Raw genomic sequence first — 18,566 nt, 5'->3', positions numbered from 1 at the left:
AATGGATGTGTGCACTGATGTCCCGTGAACATTAAGAGCTGGAATCCTCAACAGCTGAGTGTTATTATATCAGTAATCCCAGTTACACTGACCTCTGAGGCAGGAGGATTGCAAATTTGAAGTCAGCCTGGGCAATTTAGAATGAACTCTTCTCAATCATTTTAACCAGACATGACTCATGCCTGTAATCCCAGCATTTGGGAGCCCGAGGCAGGAAGATGCCTGTGTTCCAGGCCATTCTCTATATAATATAGTGAGATTCTGTTTAAAAGTTTGAAAAAGTAGGGTTGGGGGTGTAACTTAGTTCTTAGGGTGCTTTCCTGACATGCACCAATCTTTGTTCCACCCCCAGCACCACAAGCTATATGTGGTGGTACACTTGTAATCCAAGAACCTGCTAGATGCAGAAAAGTCAGACATTCAGGTCACCCTTGCATATCTATCTGCCTATCTATCTATCTATCTATCTATCTATCCATCTATCTATCTATCATCTATCAGTCATCTATCTATTCTATTATCTATCTGTCTGTCTGTCTATCTCTGTGCTTACATGAGCAAACACCACATAAAACTAGGACTTAAAAAAAAAGTACTCAGTGGACAAAAACTTTGGATTCAACCCCCAGTACTGAAAAGGGGCAGAGCCTCCTACCCTGAATTTTCCAGCCCTTAATATCTTAGGGTCTCTAGAGGCTCCTTTTTAGACTCTGAGGGAGGAAAAAAGAAAATTGTTGTCCTAATCAAAACAAGTGGCTTAGCAACACTTTCTCTCCATCTGAACCCCCACACCCCCCACTCCACCCCACCCCCAGTGCATTTGAGAGTAGCTGCTTCTTCATTCCTCCTTAAGCTTCCCTCCAGATCCATGGTTATCCTGTGAGAATTGCCCTGTACACACACAATAGGTCATTCTGGCATTTTTGCTACACATTTGATACAGTAGCTTTCACAAAAAGATAAGCCAAAGTCTTTCCATGTCCCGTTAGTGGACTGTCATTCCGTATTTCAACGGAGCACAAAGAAAGCTGCCTGGGACCGTGGTACAGTGAAAACAACAACTAGACAAAAGGCCCTCGCTGAAGAGGGGAGTGGATTCCCAACTCTGGGGGGCAGCTGGCCGAGGTGGGAAGAGCCTCGGGTGCCCAGGCAGAGCCTTGTTCCTGATGGATGCAGGAAAAATAGGCCTGAAGAATGGGGCCCAGGCTGCCGATAAAGGCCAAGGCTACTTGTCCCGTGGCCACAGACTTTCTTCTTGGCAGCATTGAAAATGGTTCAGTTGGTAAATGTTTGTCTTGCAAGCATAAGTTTAGTCTCCCACACCCATGGAAAAAGGTGGGCTTGTTATTTCAGCACGGGAGAAGCAGGGAGACCTGCAAACCTAGATTAGTGGGGTTTGTCCCAGGCCTTTTTTTTAATGGGTGAATGGCTCCCCAGGTTGACCTCTGGCCTCCTCTACATAAAAATAGACTGGAAAACTGGAGAAATGGCTCAGCCATTAAAGTCAAGGCTCACCCCCATGCCCCCAAAATTAGGTTGGAATGACTGAGTAACATAGGTAAAAAGCTGGGAAAATGAGCTTAGTAATCATGACTGAATTTTTTTTTTTTTCTGAGACAGGGTTTTTCTTCAAATGACTAAAATTTTAAGTATTTGTTCCTAACTAAATATTTTTCAGATTTAAGTTCACCTACTTTATTAGTAGCCAATTTTCTTCATTTGTTTTTATGAGCTAGGGCTTCTCTGTGTAGCCCTGGCTGCCCTGGAATTCCCTGTATAGGCCAGGCTGCCCTCGAACTCACCGAGATCCACCTGCCTCTGACTTCAGAGTGCTGGGAGTGAAGGCGTGTGTCACCACTGCCCAGCCTGAAATTTTATGAGTAAAGGACCAAGGCAAGACAGGTGGGCTTGTCTGGTAGTTAAGTGGCAGAACTAAAATTAAAGCCCAGAATGCTGACACCGTGGATAAGTCAGAGAAAGTAGAAGAAAGTGGAAGACAATTCCCCCGTGCCTCGTCAAACAAACCCTCCCTTGTATTGTGATTAGGTGACCTCATTTCAGAGCGGCTCGACCTTTGGTCCTGTTTGTTCTCCCTTTGGCAGTTCCCTCATGCATATTCCATGTGTTGGTGGTGATCTTGCCATACTCTGGGGTGATGAAACCAGGAGCTATAAGACTTAGATTCCCTTGACATCCTTGATGTTGAAAAAAAAAAATACTTCTTCTCTTACCCGCCTCCTCCCATGCTAGCTGTCTTTCTGTCCGCTGAGCTTCTTCTGGCTATTTTCCCCATCACTATGTGCTTCTCAATTCTAAGTGCTTTAGCATAGGGAATTCTCCTCCAACTTCACGTTAGGGATGGAATGATGACAAAATATTGATGGGGAATCTCCAAATTCTGTTATTTGAAGTTCTAGAAAAGATGATGAGAAAATGAGGGTTGAATCTCTAAACCCAGGAGGAGGCTACTCTGGTGAGCTAGGGGAGATACGTCCTATGGTATGTGTCCCAAAGCATTTCTTGCTATGTCTGAAAATGTCAGTTCTTCAGAGTGGGATGCTGTTTCCCTGTGGACTAAAGTCCCAAGTTGGCATGATTTTATGTTTTTATAGGGTAGAAGGTTCTAGATAGTAAGAGTCTCACAAGGAAGCCAACTTGTGTGTGTGTGTGTGTGTGTGTGTGTGTGTGTGTGTTGTGGTATGTATGATTACTTGTTCTTAAGATGCCTTTAAAGGGATTTTCTCTTTGAAAAGTTAAGCACAGTCCGTACTAAACTCACCTGAAATAGGATTCTAGAAAAGGTTGTAGCTAGATGTGGTTGACCTCTGCTGTGAGTTTGAGGACTGTCCGGGCTACATTGTGAGTTTCAGGTCTGCTTGGGTTTCAAAAAGATCTTTTTTTGGCTGAAGAGATGGCTCAGTGGTTAAGAGGTCATGAGTTCAGTTCCCAGCAACCACATGATGGTTCGCAACCATCTGTAATGAGATCTGGTGCCCTTTTCTGGTGTGTGGGTATACATAATAAATAAATAAATCTTAAAAAAAAAGATCTGTCAAACCAACAGAATAATGCAATTGTTAAGACCCATGAGCAGTGGTCAGTTTGAGAAGAGGTTCTTGAGTTGGGAATGGAGGCCATAATAATCACTACTAATAAACTATTCATCTGGTCAGGCAGGACTGCTCACAGAGTAAGCTTGACCCCTTGGGTTTGATCCCTAGGGACCTACACACATAGTAGTGGGACAGACTAAGTTGTCCATGACTTCTATGTGCCTACTATGTCACACTGGCACCCCTACCCCTACCCACCTGCCCACTCAGTAAATAAGTACAATAAAATAAAAGAAACCTTTTCCTTTTAAGTTAGCATATAATAAAAACTGCAACTCTTCCCTAGTTGGTTGCTGTATTTTGATTTTGGTATGGTCTTACTACACAAGCTGGCCTTGAATTCCTCCTGTTTCAGCCTCCTGAGTGTTGTGTGCTCCTAAACCTGGCTCCAAGTTAGTTGCTAAAGTTAATTTTTATGTACCAGAATTCTTTTTTCTTAAGTATACTTCTGACATAAAAATTTACTTCTCCCCTAATATTTGGTGCAGCGAAGTGTAGAAGGAATTTGCTAAACAATCAATGGAAGCTGAGGTTCTGGGAAAAACAAAATGTGTGGCTTAAAAATTGAAGGCTCGATGCTTCTCACTGTAAATGATTAAACCCAGCAGAGCAGACAAGAGAATGCGCACACCATGAGGGACACCATGAGGGACCCGAGCTGTTAAGAGTGCAGAGCCTACGCCGTTTCCCTGCAAGGGAAACCGAAGAAAAGGGATGCCCACAGTTGCAATAAAATCCTCGTAATTTACAATGATTTTTCAGACATTCTGATGTGGGTGAAGGAACGAGAAAGAGAAGTAAAGAGAGATGGCCATTTCTTCAAACCCCAGAACTCTTGAGGGAATCTAAGTGTGACTTACTGTCCTGACCTCCTCCAGAAGTTCCCTGCATGGGTAGATCAAAGACAGTTGACTCCCTTTATTCAGAAGAAAAATGATAAAGACACTAATTGAGAACTGAAGAGAGGGGGAAACTGCATGGGCTGTTTCTGATCACCCCAGTAACATTGCTTGCTTCCTTAGCTCACCACTTTCGGTGGCAGGGGTGAGAGGTTGCTGTTGTTCATTTGAGACATGGCTGGAGCTCACTATGTCAACCAGGCTGGCCTTAGACTCACAGAGATCCCCCTGCCTCTGTGGTAGACTTAAAGCTGGGCACCACCACACACCTAACCTTAGTTTTTATATATGTAAAAATTAATACATTCTTTACAGGTTTTTATAGCAACAGGATTTGAATGTTTGTATTTGTGAGCTGTTCAATCTTATTTTAAATTACCATAGACTAAGTTGTTTGTACATTACTGTACACACATGTTGTAACATGTTGGGAATATGCTAGATAGAGCCCTTCATGCTAAGCGTGCGCTCTACCATTGAGCTACACCCCAACTCCTATTTCTATAAATATTAATTTATGTATATATTAATGTAACAACCATAGTAGGGATGAGAGTTCAACCCCTGCCCCTGTTCCTTTGAGCTCTCCCTTTATAACCAGCCCCAGCAAATAAAGTCTTTTTTTTTTTTTCTGGAAATTCACTTTCCTAGACGAAAGTCTCGATTGCCTTTCATTTGTTCATTTTTATTCAAGAAGTGTTCTCTGCTGGTTTTTGAAGTAATTCAAAATGACATGGTCGGTGAAGTCGCACGGCTGGATTTCCTTTATTATAATGGAAGGGTGGGGGGAGGGAAGCCAGGGAAAGATGGAAGCCCTTTCAATATAGCCATATAAGAAAAAGATCTTGCTTGTTGTTTGGTTGGAATCTGAAAAGAAAACACACAGGAATCTCCCTTGAAGAGGAGAGAGGGGTAATTTTTATTCAAGGAGTCCTTGACACCTGGGAAATGATTAGTTGATGTTTGCAAAGAAGATTAAGTTAGTGTGGTTAATTAACTGTGGTAATCAGGTGACTTAAATCAATTAACTCCCTGTTAACAATTTCCATAAATTTTGTAAATAAGTTACCGAATTGGTACGTTGCACATTAAAGAGGAAAGGCTCTTCTGAGTTTGAAATGATGGCAGATTAGAGATGGTCCCTTTCTTGTCTCATCCACTCTCTGCTAGCCTTGCTTTGATAACGTGAATGCTTCATCCGGTTTTACTTTGAGAAGGACACACCCAGGTAACTTAACGGTGTGGTTTTAAGAAGTCAGGCTTGAGGGACCTTGCTCTGTCATCTTCGCATGTTGCAGAAGACTGACTTAGCAGGAACTTAAGGCACCTCCTCCCTGGTGACACTAGGGAGACGCCAGGCAGCAAATAATGTCCTAAAAGAAGAACTTCTGTTGCCCGGTCATTTAAAGTTCTGTTTTCCCGTTGTCAACTGCTAGCGGGTTGCTAGGCAAGTTGCCCTACCATTGAAAGGACACCCTCTGCCTATTGGGCTATATTGGCCACATTTATTTGTAAAATTCGATTATGTTTAGAAACTATCATAGGAACAACACAACTAAGTTCTTGTTTCAGCCTCAATAGTGATGTAACTATGGGGATATACCACCGAGCCAGACGAACATTCTGGTCTTCAATTAGTTGTGAGCCAGAATATGAGAAAAGTATATCCTGTGTTTTTGAGAACATCATTGGCATTTTCTGAAAGATTTGATTTGATCATGTGGGTGATTCGCTCCTTAGGAAAGCTGATAAGAATCGTTTAGGGCCATGCCAGGAAGAAATATTTGAGTTGTAAATATTTGTACATTTGCAGCAATTCTAGGATAAAACCACTTCCATTTTCTATTTTTTTTTCCTTGGTTTTTCGAAACAGGGTTTCTCTATAGCTTTGGTGCCTGTCCTGGAACTAGCTCTTGTAGACCAGGCTGGTCTCGAACTCACAAAGATCTGCCTGCCTCTGCCTCCCAAGTGCTGGGATTAAAGGCATGCGCCACCACCGCCCGGCCACTTCCATTTTCTAAAGAGGATCTACTGGTGGTAGATTGCCTCGGATCTGGGGACACACAGCTCAGTCATTGAGACAAGAGACAGGAGGATCTCTGATCTCTGTCCTCTGTAAGCCTGTCCTTCATACAGACTGGCGTCTGTACACATGATGTATGTTCATACATGGCCTGCCTTGTGGGAGTAGGTGGAAGCCAGTGATCTAAGTTTAAAGCTCTTGCTACCAAGCCAAACTTTTGGCATTTCTATGATTTTAGAAGCTCCCTGGCCATGCTACTCCCAGCACCCGCAGCCTGTTCAAAGGTTCCTCGTCTCAGAGGCTACTATGGCCTGAGTGAACCTGGGGCCAAACTATTTCTCATGTTGGGACATAGGCTGCAACTTGGAGGTTTAGTTGTTTTCCAGAGGCATTCTTGTGAGTCACTTTAGCTCTGAACCCCAGTTTTCTCCACTGTACAATGTTGATTTTAATTTCTGCCCCTCGGGAATATTTACAGGTCATTGCGAACATGCTAAGTACTAGGGCTTGGTGAGTGTTGGGTGAACATTTGGCCCCACAGGGAACCTGATGCCAAATTATTCACATTTGACCAGTTCCTGGTTGGGTCAGTGCTGCCGAGGAGCCTCCTTGCTGAGGGCTTTTGAGGTGCAGAAGCCAACTGTCAAGTTCCCTGTCCAGAGAAACCGCTGAGGGGAAAAAGTGCAGCTTCTTAAAGGAGACTGCCAGACAAAGCCACATTAGCAGAAGGCCTTGTCACCTGCCTGTCCACCCCCTGCCAAGAACATTTTGGTCCTTCATATTCTGATTTTTAAAGGTGAAAACTCAATGCCAAATTATGAAAAGGTTCAAATTTCTTATGTGTCCGGGACGTGCACCTGTCCATTGGGTTTTTCTGTAGTTTTTGTGCCTCTCTAACCCTGAGGATGGGACTGGTTGGAACAGGTTGTTATGCCCTCTGGTCAAGGATTTGCTGAAAGAAGAGTACAGGAGGATTAGATTCACTTTGAGGAGCCTCCAGGTAGGACACATCAACCACACCAGCCGTCATCAGCATTTGTTCCCATGTGTAGGGTTTGCTCATTCATTGACCCAAGCCTGTAATCCCAGGATTTGGGAGGCTGAGGCAGGAGGATTGTGACTTTGTGACCAGCATGGGTTATATCCTGAGAAGTTGTGAGTGGAGGGTTCGTCTGGTTGATCATTCCCATTAGAATGACCACTGGCGTGCTTATTACACAAGTGTTTGTGTTGTTAGGGACCAGTTGTACACAGATGCTGAGATGTGGAGACGATGCTGTGCAGTCCTAGAGGTCTGGGAGCACAGCAAGGGGATGACGGAATCCAGTCTGTGTGAGGTGGCAAGGAAGACCCCACATGCAGACTATTTGAACAGGGTCTTAGAGGAGGGTGTCGCAGGGGATGAGCTGGCAAAGCCACATTGGGAAAGGTTTCTTCTGACCAGCTGAGTGGTTGGATGGGCTTGAAGAAATGTCAACTGGGAAGTATAGTGGTCAGATTTTGTTTGTTGCTTGTGTGTGTGTGTGTGTGTGTGTGTGTGTGCGGCTATTTGCACACACATTTGCATGTGCATGTGGAGACTAATGTGATGTCAGTGTCTTCCTCAATTGATGTCCACCTTATCTCTTAAAGCAGGGTCTCCTGTTGAACCTGGGGTTTACTGGTTGGTGAGTTTGCAAGATTCTCTGTTTCCTATCTCTCCTGCTCTGGAATTTTAGGCTCCTGCCTCTGCAGGGGATTGAGTGGCAAGTATTTTACCAACTTGGCCATGTCTTTATTTTATCAATATCTACATTCTTTTGTTTTGAAATATCAGACTCCGCCCCCCCCCCCCCCCCCCCAGCTCAGGAGCAGCTAGGGTGGTGATACCATTAACAACCTGGATTTTTGTTGGGGTGATTTGGATTTTCAAGACAGGGTCTCACTATGTAATCCTGGGTGTCCTAGAATTTACTATGTAGACTAGGCTGGCCTTGAATTCCACCTGCTTCTGCCTCCTAGTAGCTGGGATTAAAGGAGTGTGCCCCCACTGCCTGGGTCTGGACAAGAGCTTTTATTATCACTAACTATCCTCTGAGGAGAACCAGATGCTGGGAGTAACACGGGTGGAGCTGGGGTCTGAGTCTGGGGTATATGACGTCAGGGACTTCACCCTGGGCAGTTCTTGGTTGCCCAGGAGTCCTCTCTCTACTCCTTCCTCACCCTACTATAATTGTGCAGGACTTTATCAGCCATCTGGCAATTCACACCAAGCATCCTAACCTTCTGTGTAAGAGTCAATGGCTTTTAGATGGGAGAGGCTGAGTGGAAGAAGGAAAATGTAAACTCACATTGTGAAGAAATAATGATTCCATATGTAGTAATAGGTGAACCAATAGGGAGGGGAAATTACCTACAATCACTTATACATCCCGAATTAACCCTGTGCTGGAAGTTTGGAAGCCTGTGCTTGTGGGGCTGCTGCGTGGGGTTGCGCGCATGTATACTCGAGTTCCATTTGTCTAGAATTGATGAATCGTGTGTTTCCACTGGAAGGGGCTGCTTGACTCAGAACCAGTGCAGCAAAGTTTTCAAATCAGTGTTTCAACAAACGCCATTTGTTTGTTTGCTGCTTCCATGGTCTGTGCGATATTCCCAATGGCCTTTTCTTTTGTAATAATCCAAGATTTATTACACCCCTGAGAGGTCCTTTGTGCTTTCATAGAAAAACGCTAAACTTGATGAAATTTCGGCTTCATCAAAAGCTTTGTTACAATACATGACATTATGCACTTTTTTTTTTGAGTTTCTCTGTGTAGCTTTTAGAGCCTGTCCTGGAACTTGCTCTGTAGACCAGATGGCCTCGAACTCACAGAGATCTGCTTGCCTCTGCCTCCTGAGTGCAGGGATTAAAGGCCTGTGCCACCACCGCCCAGCATGCACCACCCTTCGAGGATAGCCTGTTTCTCTCCAGTCTGCTTCATCGAGCTGCATCGAGGGAAGGTATTTGGCCATTGGAAAGAAGGGCACGGTTACAGAGTGAGTTCCTTCGTGAGCTTCCTATTGTTTAAGCAAGTGCACATGCCCACGGAAAACATTCCTTTAAACTATTGTGTGCACAAGTTCATTTGACAGGGAGATTTTGGAGGCCAAGAAATCTGGCAAGCCAAGAGAGAGAAGGGGTTTTCAGATACTGAGTGGGGTAGGATCCCTTGAATGGATTCGCCTCTAATTCTTGGACTATTGGGAGAACCTTTGAGGTTTAGATGTTTTTCCCTATTCTAACTTACCCAGGAGACTTCGGAAGCACTGAGCATCAGCTTTGCCGTCTAGAACTGGCTTGCCCTAACTTCTTAGATCTAGATGGATCTGGGCTAGCTGACTTGGTTCACTGGACAAGAATGAATTGTAAAGACTGCATTTGCAGACAGTTGTCCTTCCGTCTCAGTCGCACAGAGAATTGATTTTCCTGTTTATTAATAGATGATTGCTTGGACTAAGTTTAACATGTTTACTGTATGAAGAGATTGCAGATATGAATTATTGCCATGCCTTAAGGTTTCATTATTAGCGATGGGATCATGGCAGTGGGTTCACCTTTTGGGGAATGGTTGGATGGCCATGCTTATTCATGTTCAACCAGAAGTAATAGAATGCCTTAGGATGATTTAAGTTTTTTCAGTGTATTGAAAAGGCAGTAGTGAACATTCGTTCAGTTAGAATATTTTGCTGTGTTTCTCTGCCACATAAGGTTGAGGACTCTGATAACGTAACTCATGTATATAATTAGTGACTTTTAAAAACTTTAATTTAGTGTGTGTATGTGTGTGTGGGCTCAGTGGGTAAAGGTGCTGCTGCTAATCCTGATAACCTGAATTTGATACTGAATATCCACACGGTGAAATGAGAGCTGACTCCTACAGCACAGTATGGCATAGATGTGCCTCTCCCCTCTTGTAAATAAACAGACATACTAAAATTTACAAGTTTTATTTGTAATAGTGGCAGTCCATTCATTAATTACTAATGATACTTAAAACACGTTAGGTCAAATATGACGAAGTGTAATGCGATGTTTTTTCTTCTTGCTGTTTCTGGCAGCCAGTACAGGTAAGCTTAACTTCGTTAATAGTGCTGGGACAGCGGGGGTAGCATTTTTATTGTGTGTGAGTATCAGCTGGTGAAACACAATGCTGTGACTCTGTGTCAACAAGCCTTTGTGTGTGTCATCATGATCACATGACATGACGTGATGACATTTATACTGCCTGGGAGTGATTCGTAGGCCTGCATTGCTTTTTTGAATGAACCCAGGCATAACAAGCCAGGGTTAAAAATGACACTGGGCTGCAACAGAAAAAAAATAGTTTTTTTTTTAACCTGATATGTATTTTCTGAAAATACATTCTGAATGAGAAGCAACTTAGTTCCTACCATGTAATTTGTGACTTACAAAGGCACATAACAATGACATGTTGGCGAAACATGGATTGGGTCATAAATGTTGAATTGCTATTTGTACCTGCTTGAAGGAGGTACACGGTACCAGATGTAATTTAAACAAAGGCTAAATGCCTGGGAGGTCCGGTGTCGTTGAATTCTGTGTCTAGGAATGATATTCCTCCTTTTTGAACACTTTCTTCTCCCTTCTTCTCCTATTTCCTCTTCCTTTTCATTTTTTTATAGTATTGTAACATTGTAATCATTAACAGTTGATGGAGGCAGGAGGAAGAAAATCAACAGTTTCTTTAGTGTGAGTATTTGTGTCTGTGTAGGCCCACGTGCTATGGTAGAGTGTTTCTCCTTTCGGCTGGCTCTCAGCTTCCATCCAGTTCTCCTGTGTCCTGTTCCAATCAGACAAGTGTCATTGCACTGGCTTTTTGTGTGGGTTCTGGAGACGGACCTCCGTCAGGCTTGCACGGCCAGCCCTTTATCCACTGAGCCAGCTCCCCAGTTCCAACAGGGAATAAGCCTTTTCTGCTCTTACTGTTGGCAATTGAGGGTAATATCAAACCATTTCTTTTTTGATTGTGAAGGCCTGCTGATTTTACCTGCCTGTTAGGATGACCAAAATTCCACCATTCCACCAGCAGCTTTTTTTTTTTTTTTTTTTTTGCTTTGTCGAGACAGGGTTTCTCTGTGGCTTTTGGAGCCTGTCCTGGAACTAGCTCTGTAGACCAGGCTGGTCTCGAACTCATAGAGATCCACCTGCCTCTGCTTCCCGAGTGCTGGGATTAAAGGCGTGCGCCACCATCGCCCGGCAGTCACCAGCAGCTTTAATACACATACCCACGCCATTTTCATCGATTCAATACTTGGCACTCTGTGTTGTGTTGGGCTTCTTTGTTGTACCATTTAAAACCCTTCAGCAGGAAAGTGCCTTTGTTTCTCATGAAAAACTTTTGTTTTTAATGTTTGAGAACATTCAACTATTTTCTAATATTGATATATTTAGGAAGCCAATAGATATCCGTTGACCGATCTGGGTTAGAAAAGAGATTGAGTCTATGTGAAGGGGTGATTTATAGTATTTTTTTCAAGCTATTTTAAATCACTAAGTGTTGAAGGGCATGTTGCCCTTTTCTGAAGCAGTTTGATTCATTGGGTCCTTATTTATGGGGGCCAGCAGAGCATCTTAAATTTTCCTCTTTTAGAGTGTTCTTTTCAACATCCTATGAGGGTCCTTCTCCTACGGGGAGAGGAAGGTTGGGGCTTGCTGTTTGAAGTATGGGAAATCCCTCTATAGACCCTGTGACTTAGCAGCTAGGGGAAGCATTGCAGAAAATTCAAACTAACAGAAAAAACATGAGACCCAGTTCCACTTCTTTGGTTCAGGCTGGGAGTAATGTTTTAGACCCATAATGGATTTCCAGCTCAGATAAATTTTTGCGAGTGTATCTGGTTGAGAGTGAGGAGAGGATAGTGAGGGAATTATCTGATTCTGATGACTTCACCCTGAGGAACGTGTGCTTATGGCCCTGGCTTTCACAGCAATGATCCTTTGCGTTACTGAAGAAGTCCTTTAGGATTTTTGATATCAGGTCTTGGCTTTCCTGGCCTGACCTCTCCCTCCCCTAGAACGGGGAAGCCCGTGGATGCTCTGGAACATTCCAGGGTGAAACAGGCCTCCCTGCAACTTAAGATTCTTTATCGCACTCCCAGGGGAGTTCTTTCACGTTACTGGTACCAGCAGCTGCAGTGTGATTATTTCCCAATCTCAGATCTCATTGATGGGTGAGAAGGAGTGCAATTGGCTGTTTAAGAAATTTTATTATCTTCTCAAAGTGAAGAATTTACTCTAGGGGCTTTCTTAGGTGATCCTTCATGTTAACACATTTTGAACTTTGAGTGTTCAAACTGCTTAGAGATTCTGGGAGTTGGTGGCGAGAGGGGGTGGCCTTTGTATTTGAGCTGGGCACGGCCATCCAGTGTAAGAAATAGATTACAAGCATGTGCCATCATATCCAGTTTTTTGGCTGTCATTTTGTTGTCTACTTATTGAGACCTAAATTATCGACTACTACGTTCTAATCTTGGAGTCAGCATGCTTAGGCGTGAACGTAAGGGCTGAGTAACTCATCTATGAAATGGGGCTGTTAATACTCTCTCACAGGGTTGTGCCGGTCAGCAATCTCTCACTGGAAATCAGAAGAAATACTGCAGGCATGTTCTGGTGAATTTGTGTTGTGGGCAATGAGGTGACAAAATGAACACAGGTCGAGAGTCTGAACTGGACAGACATTTTTCCTGTTGTGGCTCATTCATCCAGAGGATCCAATTGATATGTCTATGTATCCAATAACTAGTAGTATTGGATAACACGTTCCCAATGGTTTGAGCTCTGTGGATAAGAGTCCTGCTCTTTGATTTCTTCCATAAACACTAAAATAATGTTTGCACATAGGAATCGGGGATTCTATTTTTGTGGCTTTAGTAATTTTGACATCACATTATTTGGTCTTTTTAAATTTTGCTAAGATTTATTTACCTTTATATGTATGAGTTTCCACCGCATGTATGTGTGTATAATGTGCATGCCTGGTGCCTATGGAGCTCAGAAGAGGGCACTAGATTCCCTGGAAAGGTCCTTTTGAAGGTCGGTCAGTGCTCTTAACTGCCAGGCCATCTCTCCACACCCCCAAACCCCACTTAATTTTTTTTTCATTTTAAAGTGTGTGTGCATGCATGCATGTGCATGCACGTGTGTGTGTGTGTGTGTGTGTGTGTATGTGTGTGTGTAATGTGTGTGTGTAGGTGTCCAAGTGCATGGTGTAGGTGTAAAAGTCAGAAGACAATTTCCTGGAATCTGTTCTCTCCTGCCATGAGGTCTGGGGATCGGATTTAGGTCAGATTCTTTTATCTGCCTGAACTATCAATCATCTCATCACACCCCTCACCCCGCCCTGCCCCTATTCTTAACCCTTTCGCACATTTTCTTAGAAAAGAGGCAAATGGCAGTCGGAGGAACATCGTCTGAAGTCCAACACAGTCGTTTCTGTCCCAAACACCCCTGCTCCCACCCAGATCTCTTCACACATGCTTTTCCTCCCAAACACTGAGTCCCCCTGGGGAAGTAAGTTCAAAGTATGGCAACTAAAGAAATCACGGTGACTGTTCTTCCTTCGCTGGATCTCAAAACAAATGCAGAGCAATTCCTTAATTCACCCGTGTTCTCTGTCCTCCGTCTCAGATCCCTTGACATCACTCTTATCTTTCTAATGAGTCATGGTGCAGGATAATTTCCACCTCTGACCTACATAGAAGGTCAGTCTCCTTTGGAGATGGAGGGTTATCTGCTTAACTTTGTGCTGTTTCAATGGCAGCTGGGGTAACAAATCATATGGGCGATCCTACCCAGCTTGATGGTGACTGGACAGTCAATGCACTCACTGGAAGTGAGGCAAGACCACTCCCTTGCTTCCTATGAAGCGTTTTTGTGGCTTGGTTTTCATAACAGAACACTAAATGGAACCTGACGTTTTTTTTTTTTTTGTACCCTTAATCTAGTTCATAAACTATTAGACTCCTATTTGCAGATGTCAAATGTTTAGGAATAAAGTCCACAAAACCAATTAATGCATGATCTCGTGCAAGAGAATTTTAATGCAACCTAGATTATTAGGATTAGGAACGGGACAGGTGACCAGCTTGTGTATTGCTTCTTGACACCTGTGATGAGCAGCCTGCAACCACCTGGCCAATGTCTCTGGCCTACCCGTGCACACGCATACACACACACCACAAAATTAGAAAAAAGAATGAAAAGGTTATCATAATGATGCATAGTTTTCTCTTTAAAGACTTCTTCATAGGGGCGGGAGCGATGGTTTAGTGGTTAAGAACACACACTGCGCTTGCACGGGACTGTGGTTCCCATCAGCAACATAAGGTGGCTCACAATTACCTGTCACTCCAACTCTGGAGACCTACATATTTGCATATTCCTACACGCAATGCTGTAGATGTAAGAAAATACATACACGTAAATAATCTTTGGAAAAAAACCTCAACTTCTTTGTAGTCTTTATTTCAAGTTGATTCATTCATTTTCTGCTTTTCTCTTTTTTTTTTGATTTTTGCTAAGTGACCCAGGCTAGCCGGACAGTCACTCTGTAGCCAAGGTCAGCCTTGAAAGCAGATTTCAGGAGTTCTGCTTTCTCGCCCAAGAACCCTCCCTTGCCTCAGCCTCCTGAGTGCCGGGATTACAGGCATGGGACGCCATATCTGGCTTCGTTTTTCTAACTTCAAGATCATGGGTTCCCATTCCTTGTTTGCTCTGTTACTGATTTCCTGATGTGTGCATTCGTTATCCACAGCGCTCAGAGCCCCGCCGGAGACTGTATGATAGACGAATACTTTCTCAATCTAGTGGCTGTCCTTTGCCCTGGAAAACAATTAACTTCTTACCTCCTCTGCACTATCTGCTGGTCCAGTTCTTATCGTAACATTTTCTTAGCCCAACACTTAGGTCCTGAAGCTTTGGAGTCAACTACTTCTGAAGAAAACATGTCTTTTCTTACACCAATGCCTTTGGGCTCTAAGGTGGTGAAATCCAGCTCCATGTTGTATTAAAGCTTCCAGACTGTATCACCCTTTCTTTTGAATTTCCCTTTGTTTCTGAGTGTTGTGAAATTCCCCAAATCTTAGTACACTTCCTTCCCAACAACGCATGAGTTCTGTGGTTCCTGAAATCAATAACAATAGATAGCAAGTTAAAAAGAAATGAAAAGTCCACATTCATTTTTGAGTTTGGGATATTTGGCGTGCACACAAGGGAACACAGAACGGCGGTCAGCGGGGCTTGTTTACTAGTGTGGGATCGCACGGTTCAAGTCGTTTCTTTCTATTTGCTGCTGAATGAATGCTAAGCTCATTGATGCAGCATTCTGCAACGAGGTGTGTATCGCATGGTCGCTAGAAGGATTGACAGGCACCTTTGCAGGGCTTGTGAGTTAGGCTGCTTCATTAATACTGAATCAGCTGAAATTGGGGACACCTGCAACTATGCTCAAGCCCTACGCTAGACCTTTCCATGAAACACACATTCTCTTCGGGGTAGAATGAAGGACACACTTCTGACAAAAATCAGGATTTTGGCTGGCTGTGGAGAGACCACACAGCAATGACAAAGTGTCTGTTTGTTTTTCTCTGGAGAGATATTTTCAAACAATGGTCATAGCACTTATAACTATAACATAGAGTTATAGCAGGCAAGAAGTCCCACTGAAAAGATGAATTTGACAAATGAATTATCATGAAAATACTACTGATTGAGTAAATTGGGTTTTACATTTAGATAATGTAGTAATTGGAAGACTAACAGGAAATCATGGCCTATAGTTTAAATGCAACATTTCCCATCAGTTTTGATTCTTAATTTTAATTTTAAATAATTGGCTTTGAAATGTTTCAAAATTTTTTTTGTCTATTTGTAATTAATTGGCATTTTAGCAAGATTAAGATAAACAAACTTCAATTGACTTGACATTAAAAATTATGTAAGAAATATTATCAATTATGTATATCTTCAATATCCTAACCTAAGAATTGTCTTTCTGCAACAATATAAAAGCCTGACCAGGTTGTCTTTACAGTGGCTATGATGTTTTCTATCAGGAGTGATTTGCTATTAGGAGACGCAAACACATTAAGCCCATAAATATATTATGTTGGATTACTCACAATAGACCTAATTGATAAAAGTGATTTAATATATGCTGTGTTAAACAGTTGAACCTCCAAAGCCCCTAATCTCCCAGGGAAATATTGCTTTGTAGAACAAAATCCAATGAGAAGTTCTGGGATTCCAGAGTGAATTTGTACATTCCTCAGGGGCATTTTTGCAAGGGAGGTTGTTGTGTTTTAAAGGTAGTTGATAAGAGACCTGCCCCACCAACCCCAGGCCCGCACCGCCAACCACCACCATGCATTAGTCTATAGAAGGTATTTGGGTGGTACGTACTCCTGTACCACTCGGTACCACCATCTAGCCAAGGGAAGTTTCTGACCATTTGCGGCATACATTATAAATCAGGGTGTCACTACCAGACAATCAGATTTGAACATTCCATGAACAAAGTAGCCTATATTCCCTAGAAATAGATCACTTAGCTCTGTTTATGTCTCGCTGTTGATATGCCTGCCTTTCCACGAGTCAGGAGAACATCCTGTTTATTTATTCTAGGGGTAGGTAATTGATCTGTATATTTAGCTAAGGTGGGGTTAATTGTAGCCAGGAACCTGAATTTTCTCATTTAGCATGATTGCTTTTAAATACAGAAAGAAAATACACAAGTATTTTTCCAACTTTGAAAAAAAAATACTCCGATTCCTTGGGTTTGTGAAATTAATTTGAATATTCTCCAAGTTGGGCTTGTGTTGGTTGCCCTCCTTGAAGAAAATTTTCTATTTGGCACAAAATTCTTGGGAAGCTCGTTGGCCAGATATTTGGGATAGCTTGTAGTATTTCCAACTCTTAGCTTAGTCCCCAAGAGCCATGCAGAATATCTTTGCTAAGCACAATGAGTTTGTCACCCCTTTCCATCCTCACTGCCACTTAGGGTGTGCTAATCTTTGGAGCAAGTTTTATGCACTTCGGTTGCAGAAATTTGCTTGACAACATTCACATTAGTTTTTGGAAAAAGGCAGTTGATCTGAATTTAACTCCCTATATATAGTTTAGTAATGAAAATCCATTTAATAGGAAGGGGATTAAAACACTGTGCTAACTTTTCTGGTTAACATTTGCCTCTGTTTCTTTGATAAAGTCTTCCTAACCATTTTCACAGATTCCTAATATACCAGGACATAGACAAGAGAAAGTATGACCTTCTTATTGGATAGGAGGGTTGTGGTTTAGACAGTTTATATCGTGATGAAAATATTTAGAATCTCTATGTTATTTGATCAGTTCCTTAGGAAAAGGAGATGTAGATGTGGAAGTTCCAAATTTCTCTCCCAAGAGAGTTGGGATTAAAGCGTGTGCCGCCTGCCTGGCAGAGTAAACATTTTAAACAGCAAGGTGCACGCTGTCAAACCGCTTCCTGGACAGGTCATGTCAAGGTGTATGCTAACCAACTGTGCCCGAAAATATCCTTCTTGCAGACATCCAAACAAATGTCTTTCATGTTATCAGTGTGAAATTGCTTTCCTAACTTGACACATAATTTGCATTCTTTTGCTACTAAATAGTTGAATATTTTTCATTTCATCTCTAACTTGTATTTCTTTCACGAAACAACTTATTTTTTCTTTTATTGAAATTTTTTTTCTCTCACATTCTGATTACAGGTTCCCTTTCCTCTATTCCTCCCAGTTCCTCCCCACCTCCCCTCCCATCAAGAAATATCATAATGTTTTTTTGTTATTGTTTGAGGCATGGTCTCTCAACGTCTTACGTCTTAAAACAATGTCTGTTTCTTGGCTCTTGCAGGATGTGGCAGTGGGAATTTCCGCTGTGACAATGGATACTGTATCCCTGAAGCCTGGAGGTGTGACGGGACCAAAGACTGTTTGGATGACACAGATGAAATTGGCTGTCGTAAGTGAGGAGGAGCCAGACCTGGCTCTGTTTTGAGCGACATTAATGAGGTTGTGCTTTGGTGGATGACCCAGGGCTGGGCTAAGGCTTCTGAGCAGCCGTTAGTGTCCGCTTTTGAGGGAGAGTCCGAGTTTACATCAGATCCTTGCTGCGAGCCTGTGACTTCGACCTTTATTGAGAATGAATTTATACTTGGTTTTTTGAAGCTTGAAAATTATAGTTTGTTGGTTATTCACCTGGGTGATTCTGTAAATCAAACGATGCTATGTGAATTACTGTGGTTCATAATCCAGGGAGAGCTACATATGTGTGTGTGTGTGTGTGTGTGTGTGTGTATGTATGTGCAGAGCAACTTGTGAGTTAATACCAAGAACCTACAGTCATTGCAAGTTTGGTTTTACGTTATTAAAAAAATCTAAGTGAAGCACCATAATATTTTAAATCTGAAATTTATTTTAGTTATTGAAACCATTTTCCACATCCCTTCATATAGCTTTATGTATATATCACTC

General features: G+C 42.6%; 1 protein-coding gene across 1 annotated transcript in view; it reads left to right on the top strand.

Annotated features, from left to right (window-relative positions):
• Lrp2 (LDL receptor related protein 2) overlaps positions 1–18,566 on the top strand; it is a 125,671-nt gene that overhangs the window by 9,391 nt on the left and 97,714 nt on the right. Inside the window, exon 2 of the mRNA XM_041631617.1 lies at positions 17,947–18,054. Within this exon, the coding sequence (XP_041487551.1) occupies positions 17,947–18,054 (108 nt within the window). The remainder of the gene's footprint in view (positions 1–17,946; positions 18,055–18,566) is intronic.

The sequence above is a fragment of the Microtus oregoni genome, unplaced genomic scaffold (genome assembly GCF_018167655.1).
Source record: "Microtus oregoni isolate MIOR12 unplaced genomic scaffold, Mior012 000037F_ref0000500, whole genome shotgun sequence".
NCBI classification, from domain to species: Eukaryota; Metazoa; Chordata; class Mammalia; order Rodentia; family Cricetidae; genus Microtus; species Microtus oregoni.
This window is presented reverse-complemented; position numbering and strand designations above follow the sequence as displayed.